The sequence below is a fragment of the Mus caroli genome, unplaced genomic scaffold, assembly GCF_978045245.1.
Source record: "Mus caroli unplaced genomic scaffold, Mus_caroli_1 scaffold_11, whole genome shotgun sequence".
NCBI lineage: Eukaryota > Metazoa > Chordata > Mammalia > Rodentia > Muridae > Mus > Mus caroli.
In genome coordinates this window covers 63,747,135-63,759,444 of record NW_028227266.1, presented here as the reverse complement: position 1 = coordinate 63,759,444, position 12,310 = coordinate 63,747,135, and the positions used below count along the sequence as shown (strand labels likewise).

General features: G+C 52.2%; 1 protein-coding gene across 4 annotated transcripts in view; it reads right to left on the bottom strand.

Moving 5' to 3' along the window:
- The window catches only part of Igdcc4 (immunoglobulin superfamily DCC subclass member 4), a 37,078-nt gene that overhangs the window by 5,366 nt on the left and 19,402 nt on the right, over nt 1-12,310 (bottom strand). For 2 of the 4 annotated variants that reach the window (XM_029482077.2, XM_021172526.3), the window contains exons 5-16: nt 10,905-11,045; nt 10,035-10,190; nt 8,678-9,091; nt 8,079-8,243; nt 7,441-7,578; nt 5,922-6,095; nt 4,148-4,384; nt 3,971-4,072; nt 2,081-2,264; nt 1,352-1,479; nt 1,041-1,211; nt 757-894 (exon numbers count right to left, since the gene is read on the bottom strand). In XM_029482077.2, coding sequence (XP_029337937.1) covers nt 757-894; nt 1,041-1,211; nt 1,352-1,479; nt 2,081-2,264; nt 3,971-4,072; nt 4,148-4,384; nt 5,922-6,095; nt 7,441-7,578; nt 8,079-8,243; nt 8,678-9,091; nt 10,035-10,190; nt 10,905-11,045 — 2,148 coding nt within the window. The remainder of the gene's footprint in view (nt 1-756; nt 895-1,040; nt 1,212-1,351; nt 1,480-2,080; nt 2,265-3,970; nt 4,073-4,147; nt 4,385-5,921; nt 6,096-7,440; nt 7,579-8,078; nt 8,244-8,677; nt 9,092-10,034; nt 10,191-10,904; nt 11,046-12,310) is intronic. The other 2 variants (XM_029482078.2, XM_021172527.3) reach the window with 1 other exon arrangement.

Below are 12,310 nucleotides of genomic sequence, written 5' to 3'. Positions count from 1 at the left end.
GCCACAGCCAAGTTTTACAGTGTGTGTGTGTGTGTGTGTGTGTGTGTGCGTGTGTGTGTGTGTGTGTGCATTTGGACTCAGGGCCTCATGCTCCTCAGTCCTATGTGTGGCTAATGCCCCACTGGCTCATCTTCACATCTTCAATAATTTACAATAAGGAGCCCTGGGATCTCATTTTGTATCTTTTTTTTTTTTTTTTTTTTAAGATTTATTTATTTATTATATGTAAGTACACTGTAGCTGTCTTCAGACGCTCCAGAAGAGGGCACCAGATCTCATTACGGATGGTTGTGAGCCACCATGTGGTTGCTGGGATTTGAACTCTGGACCTTTGGAAGAGCAGTCGGGTGCTCTTACCCACTGAGCCATCTCACCAGCCCTCATTTTGTATCTTAATTGAGTCCTGTGAGTGTCTATCCAGCCTGCTGACCACTTCTTCACAGAACTCAGGAGCTCACCCAACCCTCCAGGCAAAGCAAGATCCCCACAAAACCAACTCTCTGGTGTCCTCTGACCTTCGCATATGCACTGTGCCAAACACACACACATACACACATGCACACAGAATAAAATAATAAAAGATCCCTCAAAGCTATGACAGTCCCTCTATCAAGCTGTCACTGCTTCTCCATCCCCCACACCTTAGGGTTCCAAAGTAAAGAAAATGTAATTTCCAGGAGGCAGGGCCTTGGGAGCCAATCCAGGGGTCTTGGGGCCTCCAGTTGTCCCAAGGGCCTTTTCCCTCCTGCCTGGTACCTGAGAATGTCTCTTGTAGAGTAATCACATCCTGCAAGCGGGAAAAGGGCCCAGGCCCCACCTCTGTGCGGGCTCCCATCTTGAAGAAATACCGAGTGTCACTCTCTAGGCCATGGACCTCTGCACTGAAGATGTTTCCTGTGGTGGGAAGTGGGAGGAGACAGGGTGGCAGGAGGCCAAAGCACCACGGGCAAATCACCTTTGCACCCAGACAGTAGCTTCAGCCTCCAATCCCAGAGACCCTTGGAACAAAAGGGCAAGGAGGCAGGGGTGGGCGCCCTTACCCTCTGTGGTGAGCAGTGTCCACTGGTGTTCGGGCTGGGTGTGGTTGTTGCTGTAGAGAATTAGATACTCCACAATCTCACCATTGGGCTCCGTGGGGGGACACCAGTGTAACCGGACAGTGGATGGTGTCAGGGGGCTCAGGCGCAGGTCAGAAGGAGGTGTTGAAGGCCCTGCAGCACAGGGGAAGGGGTGAAGAGTCAGAGACACAGCCCCAACTAAGGGTTAGGGGATGAGGGCACAGCCTTCTCTTCTTCCTTCCTTGGACCCAGCAAATGGTGGCACAGGTGGGGAGCGGGCAGTGGATACTCACGATCAGGCAGGGTGGAGCGTTCTACGACGGAGCCAAAGGGCCCATCCATATCCACTCCATGGGACTGTACCGCAAACTCGTACTTGGTAAATGGTTTCAGACCGCCAATGAGAATGTCTTCTCCAGAGCTTCCAGGAGAAGGGATAGGACTAGTGCCCTCAGACAGGCCTCAAGCCAGGCAGAACCCCAGACAGAAGCCCCTGCCTCCAGCCAGGCCCCACCCTGGAGGGAGCTGCTTGTTGGGCCCACAACCTCCCCTCCCACACACAGCCAGGCAAACCACAGAAAGGCCAGACATATGTTATTCCATGTCTAATCTCCAAAGCAGACCCTTCTCTCCTCTGGGGCGCCTTCCTGAATTAATCTAAGTTATTCTGCACCTGGGGGACCAAGCGCTTCTGAAGTATCTATCCTCAGCTTAGTTTATCCCTCTGTTGGCTTTCACAGGGCATCTTCCCAATCAGAACAGCAGCTCCTTAAGCTATCTTCCGAATGATGGGCCAGCAGGGTGCCAGCCAACGGATGGAAGCCTCTAGTCTTGCATCTACTCTCACCAAAGGCTGACAACACATTCTGCCATTGAGGAATGGGGGAATCCCATCCCTCATTATTACCCCCCAGGTCAGCAGTCATGGAAAAGACATCTGTGTAGATCCTGGGTGTGGCCTCACCACAGCTGAACCCGCTAGTCTACCACCCCAGCCACCCCACCCCCACCCCCACTGATACCTGGTATAGTAGGTGACCAGGGAGGCATTCCTGAGCCCCCAGGGGCCGAAGCGTACAGTGTAGTTAACAATCTTGACAGTGGTAAAGTCTGGCTTCTTCCACCGAAGCCAAATGGAAGTGGAGCTGTTTGACTCTGCGTGGACATGGGCAGGAGGCAGCGGTGGCCCCCTCTGGATAGGCAGGTCTAGAGGGGGAAACCCAAGTGTGGAGAGAGTGGGCAGACGTACACGGTCTCAGTAGGTTTCATTTGGCCTTTCCCCCTCTTACTTTTGAGGCAGAATCTCATTATGTAGTAGCCTAGGCTAGCCTGTAATTCTCCATCCTTGTGCCTCTGGTCCTTTAGCACAGGGGTTACAGCTGTGTGATACCACAGCTGGCACCAGGCCTCTCTTGTGATCCTGTGAGTTGGGTGACATTATTCCTACTGCAACTGAGGCTCCCAAGAATGGAAGTGATTTTTTTTTTTTTTTTTTTTTGCTTAGGTCACACATAGAGTGACTTTGACACATCCCATGGCTGATGAGAATGTGACAGAGAAAGCATGCCCTGGCTCTGGAGCCAGGCTCCATTGCTGCCACTTCCTAGCTATGTGTGTGGCTTTAGAGAAGTTGTTTAACCTCTCTGTGCCATCATTTTCTATTCTTATAAGGATCTGACAACAGTGCCTACATCTTGACATCTTTCTTCTTTTCTTTATATTTACTTCTTTAAAATATTTAAAATTCTGGGGGCTGGAGAGATGGCTCAGCGGTTAAGCACTGACTGCTCTTCCAGAGGTCCTGAGTTCAATTCCCAGCAACCACATGGTGGCTCACAATCATCTATAATGGGATCTGATGACCTCTTCTGCTGTGTCTGAAGACAGCAACAGTGACAGTGTACTCACACATATAAATACATACATCTTTAAAAAATATTTAAAATTCTTAACTCCTGCATCTTCTCAGTCACACATTTATTGTGTGGACGGGAGGGAGGGAGCGTGCTGCTGTGTGCATGTGGGGGAGCAGAGGACAATTTGGGGGGGGAGGGCCAGAAACCAAGCTTAGGTCATGTGGCTTGTAGCAATCACCTTCCCTGCTGAACCATGTCACTGTCCCCTCATGAGCGTTCTTAGGAGGCTGAGTTAGTTAAAGCTTACAAAGCAGGCAGGACTGTGGGACAGTGTATACTACTTGGTGATGACAAATGTTTATTAGATAAGCATAAAATAAGCTCCAAGAGAGCAGATACCTTGCTCATGTTGTTCATTACTAAGTTTCTAGAACAGAGCTGGCATGTGGTAGATACTTAGGTAAAATATTTGCTCAATGAAAAAAACTGAACTAGCTGGAATTAGAACCCAGGTTTCTTGACTTCTGACTGTCAGGCTGGGTCGTCAGGGTGACAAACCACTGTGTTGTGCCTGCCCCTGCTTAAGAATTATGGGATGGGGCTGGAGAGATGGCTCAGTGGTTGAGAGCAGTGACTGCTTTTCTAGAGGTCTGGAGTTCAATTCCCAGAAGCCACAACCATCTGTAATGGGATCTGGTGCCCTCTTCTGGTGTGTCTGAAGACAACTACAGTGTACTCATATTCATAAAATAAGTAAGTAAATCTTAAAAAAAAAAAATTATGGGATAATCTGATGGACCACGTGGTATACGTGGATGTGATCTAAAAAGCTGTTTAAAGGTTAACGCTTGAGCCAGGAATCACGCATCGGACACGGAGTTTCTCTTTCCAATCTTTCCGTTTGCTCTGCTTAGCTTGACAATGAGGGGCATGTCTACAGCAGGAGGATTTCTGCCCAGGAGGGTGGGCCGGGTGGCTGTGGCATGCACACCGCTTGCTGGCTGATAAAGAAAAAGGAAAAGAAGGCTCCAAGACCCTCTCCCGCCTCCCCCTCACCTGGTGTGGGCGCCTTCTCTGTCTTGCCCTTCCACACAGCAGCGTAGCCGTCCTCGTGTTTGTTGAAAGCTACGAGCTTCACCTCGTACAGCCTGCCAGGGACTGGGGAAAGGCCCTGAGCGTCACTCTTCGTGTGCTTACCTTGCCCATGACCCTCCCAAGCCCAAGCCTACTCACCTAACTGGGTCAGTTCATACTGCTTCACTTTCTTCTTCAGCCGCACGGGCCCGACGTCCCAAGCCTGATCTCCACGACCCCCTGGGGGGCGGTCACCATCTGCCTCCTCCTCTGTTCCCACCTCTCGCCAGTAGAGTTTGTATCCAGAGATCTGGGTGGGGTGAGGGGGCGGCTGCCATGACACCACCAGGGACTCCATCTTTGCCCTCACCTTCAATTCTGCAGGGGCAAAGGGAACTGGGGGGCAGAGGAAGATGATGGGGACAAAGGGAAGAGAATGAGGAGTGAAGTGGTCAGGGAGGTGAGCCGGTGCAGGGCAGGGGCGGAGCACAGCATAGAGCTGTGCCTGGGCTTTCCCTACTGCTCCACTCTGCCACCTCCCGGTGGGTTTGAGCTCTTCATGTTAGCTGCGCAGGAGCGTCTGCCGGGTGCGCACACGAGACAGCAGGGGGCGTTTCTGCGCAGGCCCGCGGTCAGGGAGCAGAGGGGTTTCTGCGCAGGCCCGCGGTCAGGGTCTCTTGAAAGAGTTAGTATGGTCAAGGGTCTGCTGAGATCATGTGGGAGATTTGGGAACATCAACACGATGAGCAACACTCGGAGCCCAAGAGTAGAGGGTTGGCTGTATGTCAGACCCCATTTCAAACATTTTGTATATGTATTTTTAAAATTTTAAAGTATTTATTTAATTTATGTGCGTGCTTGTGGCGGTCAGAGACCGCAAGCTGTAGATTCACTCATCATATAAATTCTGGGGAGACATTGGGAGTCAGATCCCCAGAAAATGGAGCAAGCCCCTTTATTAGCTGGGCTATCTTGGCAACCTTTGTATATTTCTACTTCTTTTTCTTTTTCTTTTTTCGAGACAGGGTTTCTCTGTGTAGCCCTGGCTGTCCTGGAATTCACTTTGTAGACCAGGCTGGCCTGGAACTCAGAAATCTGCCTGCCTCTGCCTCCCGGGTGCTGGGATCAAAGGCGTGCGTGTGCCACCACGCCCAGCCCATTCTTATAATTCTATAATCCATCTTTTTTTTTTTTTAAAGCTATAGCTTGTCTAATGTCTTAATATGGTAGCTGACTTTGTAGTCTTTTTTTTCTTTTCTGGTTTTTTGAGACAGGGTTTCTCTGTGTAACCTTGGTGTAGACCAGGCTGTCTTCAAATTCAGAAATCTGCCTGCCTCTACCTCTCGAGTGCTGGGATTAAAGGCATGAGACTCCACTAGCACCTGCCTGAAGACTTTGTAGCCATTTAACCACTCTACTGTTTGGGCCTCTTGGCAAAGCCAGCTATCTTTTAATGGGTCCCTTCCTTTCTTTGATACAGAGTTTCATACCTCCTAGGCTGGTCCCCAACTCACTAGGTAGGTGAGGCAGACCTTGAACTGCCAGGATCAGAGGCATGCTGGGTTTATGTGGTCCTGGGGATTGAATTTAGTGCTTTGTACATGCTAGGCAAGCACTCTGCCAAAAGAGCCGTGGTCTCAACCCAAGGAGCGCCTGTTCTATGCCGACCACTCTGTGTATAATTACAATGACTAGTCCTGCTATCATCCTTGGTAGTACCGAAGCTCTAGAGATGCCAGTGGCTTGTCAAAGTCACAGAGTGAACAAGGAGATATTTGAGCCCAGCCCTTCACTCCTACACCCAGGCCTTCCGGGTGCATCAAGTATGTGTGTGTGTGTGTGGGGGGGGGCAATAACAGGCAACAACAGGGGCAATATCCAAGGCCACAGAGCACCTGTCCCCACTGTCCAGTCTGCCCGTGTAGCTCCATACCATGGCTCTGGTTGTGCACACCAGGTGTCCTGTGCTGCATCCACTGAGAAGGGACTCCATAGCCAGCCCCAGTGCCAGCTGAAATCCGGACTCGGTACACTTTGTTTGGCTGAAGTGAGTTTAACGTAAGTTGTGTCTCATTTCCGGGCACCTCGGTGGAGAAAACCTGATCTTCTGGGACAAAAAGGATAGATTGCTGGGTGTCCTTCATTGGGGGACCATCAATCTCTAAATTTACCACATTGACTTTTCCATTTCAGGTCCCCAGGGTCCTCTGGGCACTGACCCCTCAGCACGAAGGTAGGTTTCATGCCTCCAGGTTGACCCTGGGCTTCTACCTATCGATGCTGAAGCCCATTGGCCTCCATTACACATGGAGAAACCAAGGCATGCACTTTTCCTCCCTGTGAACCAACAGCAACAGCCAGTACACACCTCTTGCACAGGCTTGATGGCTGGCTAAGGACACTAAGCAGTCCCTGGTGTCAGGAGCCCTGACTGCTGTCTCCCGTCAGCTTCCTGCCTCTCTCTTTAGCTTTACCCTGACCCTCACCACTTTTCTTTTCCTCACTCTCCATTCCTTTCCCAACCACATCACCTCCCCCAGACCAGCATCATCTCCCCAGTAGGAGCAACCCATGTCTCATGTGCACTCCTGCAGCCTCCCACCTCTTCTCTGGTGTGTAAACCAGAAGGTTTCTGGGGCTGGAGAGATGGCTCAATTGTTAGGAGCACTGACTGCTCTTCCAGAGGTCCTGAGTTCAATTCCCAGCAACCACACTGTGGCTCACAACCATCTGTACTGGGATCTGATTCCCTTTTCTGGCATACAGGTGGGCGTGCAGATAGAGAACCCATATACATAAAATAAATAAATACATCTTAAAAAAAAACCAAACACAAAAACCTAGAAGGGTTCCAAGGATCCACTAGGTAAATTGCTCCCTTCACAGAAAGGAAACTGAGTCCAAGGTTCCATTGATTATCCTCCTTCTCTGTGCGCAGGCTACTGACCCTCTTTGCCTTCCCTTTTCCTCGACTGCCCCGAAACCCTGTGTTCGTGTGTGTCCATGAGCGTGAGTGTTCACCTGTGTGCAGGTACACGTGTGTACACACACATGTGGAGGTCAGATGACAACAGAGGTTGTCATTTCTCTGGTATTGTCCACCTTCTCTTCTGCACAGGGACTCTCGCTGGTCTGGAACTCACTGGTTTAGCCCAGTGAGCTCAAGGTGTCCCCCTGTCTCCACCTCCCCTGCCCTGGGATTACAAGCAGGCACCTACCACTGTGCCAGGCTTTTTTTTTTTTTTTTTTAAACATGAAGTCTGAGATTGAACTCAGGCCTTTGGGCTTGCACACATACTTTACATATTGGGCTATCTAGTCTCCCAATGCTCTTTTCCAGAGCTTTCTCATCCCATGCCCCAATTAGGCTCCACTTCCACTGACAACGTCCCTCATCTAGGGGAGAACCCACATTCTCACTGACATCTCTGTACTTCCCCGGCCCCACTCACCTTCCTTCCCCAAACCGTACTCTATCTTGTACTTCAGCACCTGTCCATTGCTCAGGCTGGAGGGCAGGGGCAGCCATGCCACCCTGATGTCCGAGGGGTTGGGGCTGGACAGGGCAAGCTGGGGTGCTGCGCTGGGGACTGAGACAGAAGAACATTGGCGTGAGCTCCGCTCCACCAACAGGGAAGACAAGACACAGTCAGGAGTGATCAGAGACTTGCCCAGGTCACACAGCAAGTCAGAAGTAGGCCCAGGGCCAGGATCTGAAGGAGGGAGCCTCTCAGGGGAGCCCTACACTGGAGGATGCGGAGACATCCTTTCTACTCCAAGGCTAGTGGACAGTGTGGGCCAGAAGCTTTCATATCCAATGGCTGGGTAGTAAATGAACGTTAGGAAGAAGGGCCGCATGGTATGGGGGCTCAGAGCTGGGCTCAAGTCCCAGCTGCCCTGCCGAGCTTGGCAAGTCATTTTCATTTTCTGAGCCCCTGTTTCCCCGTTTTACACTGGGAAGAAGAACCTCTGCCCACTGCTTTATACGGCACAACAGACATCACAAGGCAGGGAAGAGGGCCTTGGGCCACACTGTCCCTGAGTGGGAGTGTCTCTGGGTCCCAGGTCACTGCAGGTTCAGAGGTCCTACCATCGTCCAGTGTATGCACCAGGGCTGGGCTGGAGGTTCGGCTGGCCCCCAGCTGGGAGTAGGCCACCACGTAGAACTCATAATCCGTGTTGGGTTCCAGGTCCCGAACCTGCAGCTCTGTGGTGTCATTGTTTACTGCAAACTGGTACTCCACATTGTCCACTCCTGAGGTGGTAGCACGGGGCGGGGGGGGGGGGGGGGACAAAGGGACTGTCACAGCCCACTCCATGTCTGAACAGCTGGAGACTGTCTGGGGATCCTACTGGTCTATGTATAGCTAAATCGTCACAGACAATCTAGGGTGAAGGATAGAAATGCCTCTGCCATCTAGTCTACTTATTTCATTGATTCCATAATAGGCCAGGAAGCTCCCCGTGCTAATTGAAGGAGTCTGTCCTGCAGTTAGTTAGCTGGGGTGGAAGATGGCTCCTTTAACCCTGGAAAGAGAAGCATTCTCTCCGGGAAGGAGTGCGTATACACTCCATTCTCTAATACTAGATCACTTCCCAGCAGTATTGCTCCCCAACCCTTCCTCTCATCTTTAATTATCCATCCCATACTTGCTCTAACTGGGATCCCGCGGTCAAGAGTAGACATACCCCTTGCCTTTTGGTAGTGAAGAGAGAAGCCAATGATTTGCTCGCTGTGCAACTCAGGCCGCTCCCAGGCCACCAGCACAGAGGAACTGCTCAGCGGTGTGGCTGTGACCCGAGTCGGGGCGCTGGGCAGCCCCTCGCGCACCACTACCGCCAGGGGCGCAGCGGCACAGGCGGTTCCCGCGCTGTTTTCTGCTACGCACTGGTAGTAGCCAGCGTCCTGCAGGCCGATCTGAGTGATGACCAAGCTGCCGCCACCGCCCTGCACTTTGACGCGCCCGTTGGGTCGCAACGGGGTCCCGTCGTGCAGCCAGTGCAGCGCGGGCCGTGGCTCCCCGGACGCGCGGCACACGAAGCGCGCGGTGCTGGCCCGCGTCCGCGAGAGCGCCTCGGGCGCCTGCGAGATGGCTGGGGCAGCTGAGGGGCAGAAGGGAGACTGACAAGAGGGCCTACCCCTCCCCAAGTGTCCCAACACCGCGCCCCAGCCTCACCCTGAGGTCCTCTCCTCTAATCACCCGGCCCAGCTCTAGACTCGGCCCTTCCCGGGCTAGTCCTCCTTTCTCCCAACGCCCAGCAGATTTCCAGCTTTTGAGCTCTAGGCTATAACTTCATTTTCTCCTCCCCGCGGCCTCCTATACCCAGCAGTTACTCCAGCTTTCAGCAAGCCTGGCCCCCCAGTTTTCTGTTGTATTGAGAAAGCTCTTTTATAGCCCAGGTTGGCCTTGAATTTCTGATCTGCCCGCCTCAGCATCACCCCAGCTGATTAAACCCAGCATTCCTAGGAGAAAGAGACAGGAGATTCCCCAGAATTCCCCGGCCAGCTAGCCTGGAGTATAAAGTGAACAAGAAACCTTGTCTCAACTCAGTCTGTGACTGCAACACACTCACCATAGCCTGCACACACTCATAGGGACTTAATAGCCTAAGACATTGTCATTGTTTAATAATTTTGTTTTTGAGATAGGCTTTTCACTCTGTAGCTGGTCTCAACTCTGTAGCTAGGGCTGGTATCGAACTCACGTTCCTGCCACAGCTTTCCAAGTGCTACCACGTACAGATTCTGGGCTTCACACCCCCCAGACCATTCCACTATCTCCTTCCATAACCTCACCCCACTCCTGCTCGCCTGCATTCTCACTCTTCGTGACCCAAGCCAGGCTTTAAATCCCCCCCCCCCCCGTCTCAAGTCGCCCCATCCATCCCCCCCAGCTACGGAATCCAGTCCTCCTACAATCACCATCAATCAGAAAATTCAGACTCCTCCCATGTGGTCCCCATCACAGTTAGTCTTCTAGGACCGCCCCTTCTCCCTCTAACACACACCCATCCTTAACGTCCCCCAGCACCAGCCCTTCCTTACCAAGCACTCTGAGCTCAGCAGCCGCAGTGGCGAAGTCGCGCGTGCGGGGCTTGTTGGCTCGGCAGACATAGACTCCAGAGTGCCGAGGCTGCGCGCTGGCGATGAGTAGATTGGTCCGGCCCAGAACGATGACATCCGTGGAGATAGGCTTCCCATCTGGTGACAGAGAAGGAGCAGGCTGGAGGGGGACACTGGAACTGTCCCTCTACACCCTCTCCAACTACGAGGTTCCCACTACACCCCTGCAAAGCCGCATCACAGTCGCTGGCTTGAATCCCAGTTCCTTCTAACTCTGATCCCTAGGTGGAAAAGCAGATGGGAGGTGGGTAAACGATGGCTAAATGGTCTCTGGTGGGCGGAGCAGATATTTAATACAATCTCTTCTCTCTCTCTCTCTCTCTCTCTCTCTCTCTCTCTCTCTCTCTCTCTCTCTCTCTGTGTGTGTGTGTGTGTCTGCCTGTCTCTGTCTCTCTGTCCCTCGCTCTGTCTCTTGTGTCTCTCTCTCCTCCCACCCCCAGAAAATTTCAAGGCAGGGTTTCTCTGTGTAGCCCTGGTTACCCTGGAACTTGCTCTGTAGACCAGGCTGGCCTCAACCTCAGAGCTCCGCCTGCCTCTGCCTCCCCAGTGCTGGGATTAAGGATGTATGCTACCACCACTGGGCTTTAATACAACCTTCTTTAGACTTTATTATTGCATGAACGTGTGTACATGTGAGCTTGCTTGCATGTGCTGTGGAAGTCAAAGGACGACTCCGAAGAGTCAATTCTCTCCTTCCATCTTTAGGCAGAAGCTCCTGACTTGGAGCCTGTGAGATCCTGTCCCATCCTGCCCACGTCCCCAGTCCCCTCCTCCTCCTTCCTCAGCACTCACCCTGTCGGACCCAGGACACAAAAGGGGTGGGGTCAGCAGAGGCCACGCACTCCATCACTACACTCTGTCCAGACACTACCGTGGTGTTCTCTGGGGCTGCCACAATCACCACATCCTGCCCCCTGGTAGCCTCCAAGGACCCTGTAGTGAAGATAGGGCAGGGTTAGCTTGCCAACCACTGCTTCTGAATGCCCAAAGCAGGGGGCCTGGGGTGTCATGGTTCTTTCTGTCAGAAGGGGAAAGCAACTGCCAAGCAGAGCTGGCGTGGGCCTTGGAGCGCTTTCTCTTGGAGCCAGAAGAATGCTCTCTGACACAAGTGAACCCCACAAGTTACTGGGTAAACCATACCTCCCCCATATTTCCCCGCCCAAATCCAGCTCCCATGGCATCTGCCTTAGACTCAGCACTCAGTTCTAGATCTAAGACTGTCTGTAAGTTGTTGTGTGAGTTAGGCAGATGCCTTCCCAAAGTACCTTAAAGTTCTACAAGCAAAAGGTGGGTTGTTAAGCTGGGCGCGGTGGCGCACACCTTTAATCCCAGCACTCGGGAGGCAGAGGCAGGTGGATTTCTGAGTTCGAGGCCAGCCTGGTCTACAAAGTGAGTTCCAGGACAGCCATGGCTATACAGAGAAACCCTGTCTGGAAAAAACACCCCCCCCCCATAAAAAAAGGTGGGCTGTTGTTTTTAGCAAAGAAGCTTCGAGATGTGTTTCTGTGTCCAACTCTCTCTCCTCGTGGCAGAATATTGAACACCTGGTTTGTCCAGCAGGGGGAAGCATAGACCTAGTGCTGGAGAGCGCGCAAAGATGGCCTGGAGCCTCAGCTCAGGGACAAGAGGATGGAACCAGTGACGAGGAGGATGACACAAGTGAGCAACCTTGGGGGAGGCTTGCAGTGAGATCTGTGGAGCAGCTGCTGAATGCCAAACACTTTCCATTCCCATCTCAGGGTCACACAGATGGTGAGGAGAGTCAGGATTCAAAACAGGTCTTCGTGACCCCCCCCCCCCCCAAACCAGTGCCCTTGTTACTACCTAATCCTGGCAGGGGCTTTTCAAAGAGAGGCAGAAGAGAGACTTCTAGCTACAGATGCTTGCTGCCAAGTCTTACGGATCCCAGGAACCCACTAAGTGGAAGAAGACAACTGACTTCCACGAATCCTTCTCTGCTCGTGAGTGCTGTGGGACTTGTGCATGAACACACAAAATAAATGTTAAAAAAAATGGAAAAAAGAAAAAGAAAGGCAGAAAAGGACCAGAGTAGAGGTGAGGAGCCAGTTTGGCATATATAGGGAGATTGGGTGAGCCTCTAACCCAGAAGAACCCTTTAAGGCGCCTGGAAGGGCAGAAGGGACCAGAGGCTGCAGGGCATTTGGATACCTTGCCTGTTCACCAGTTCTTGTGCAACT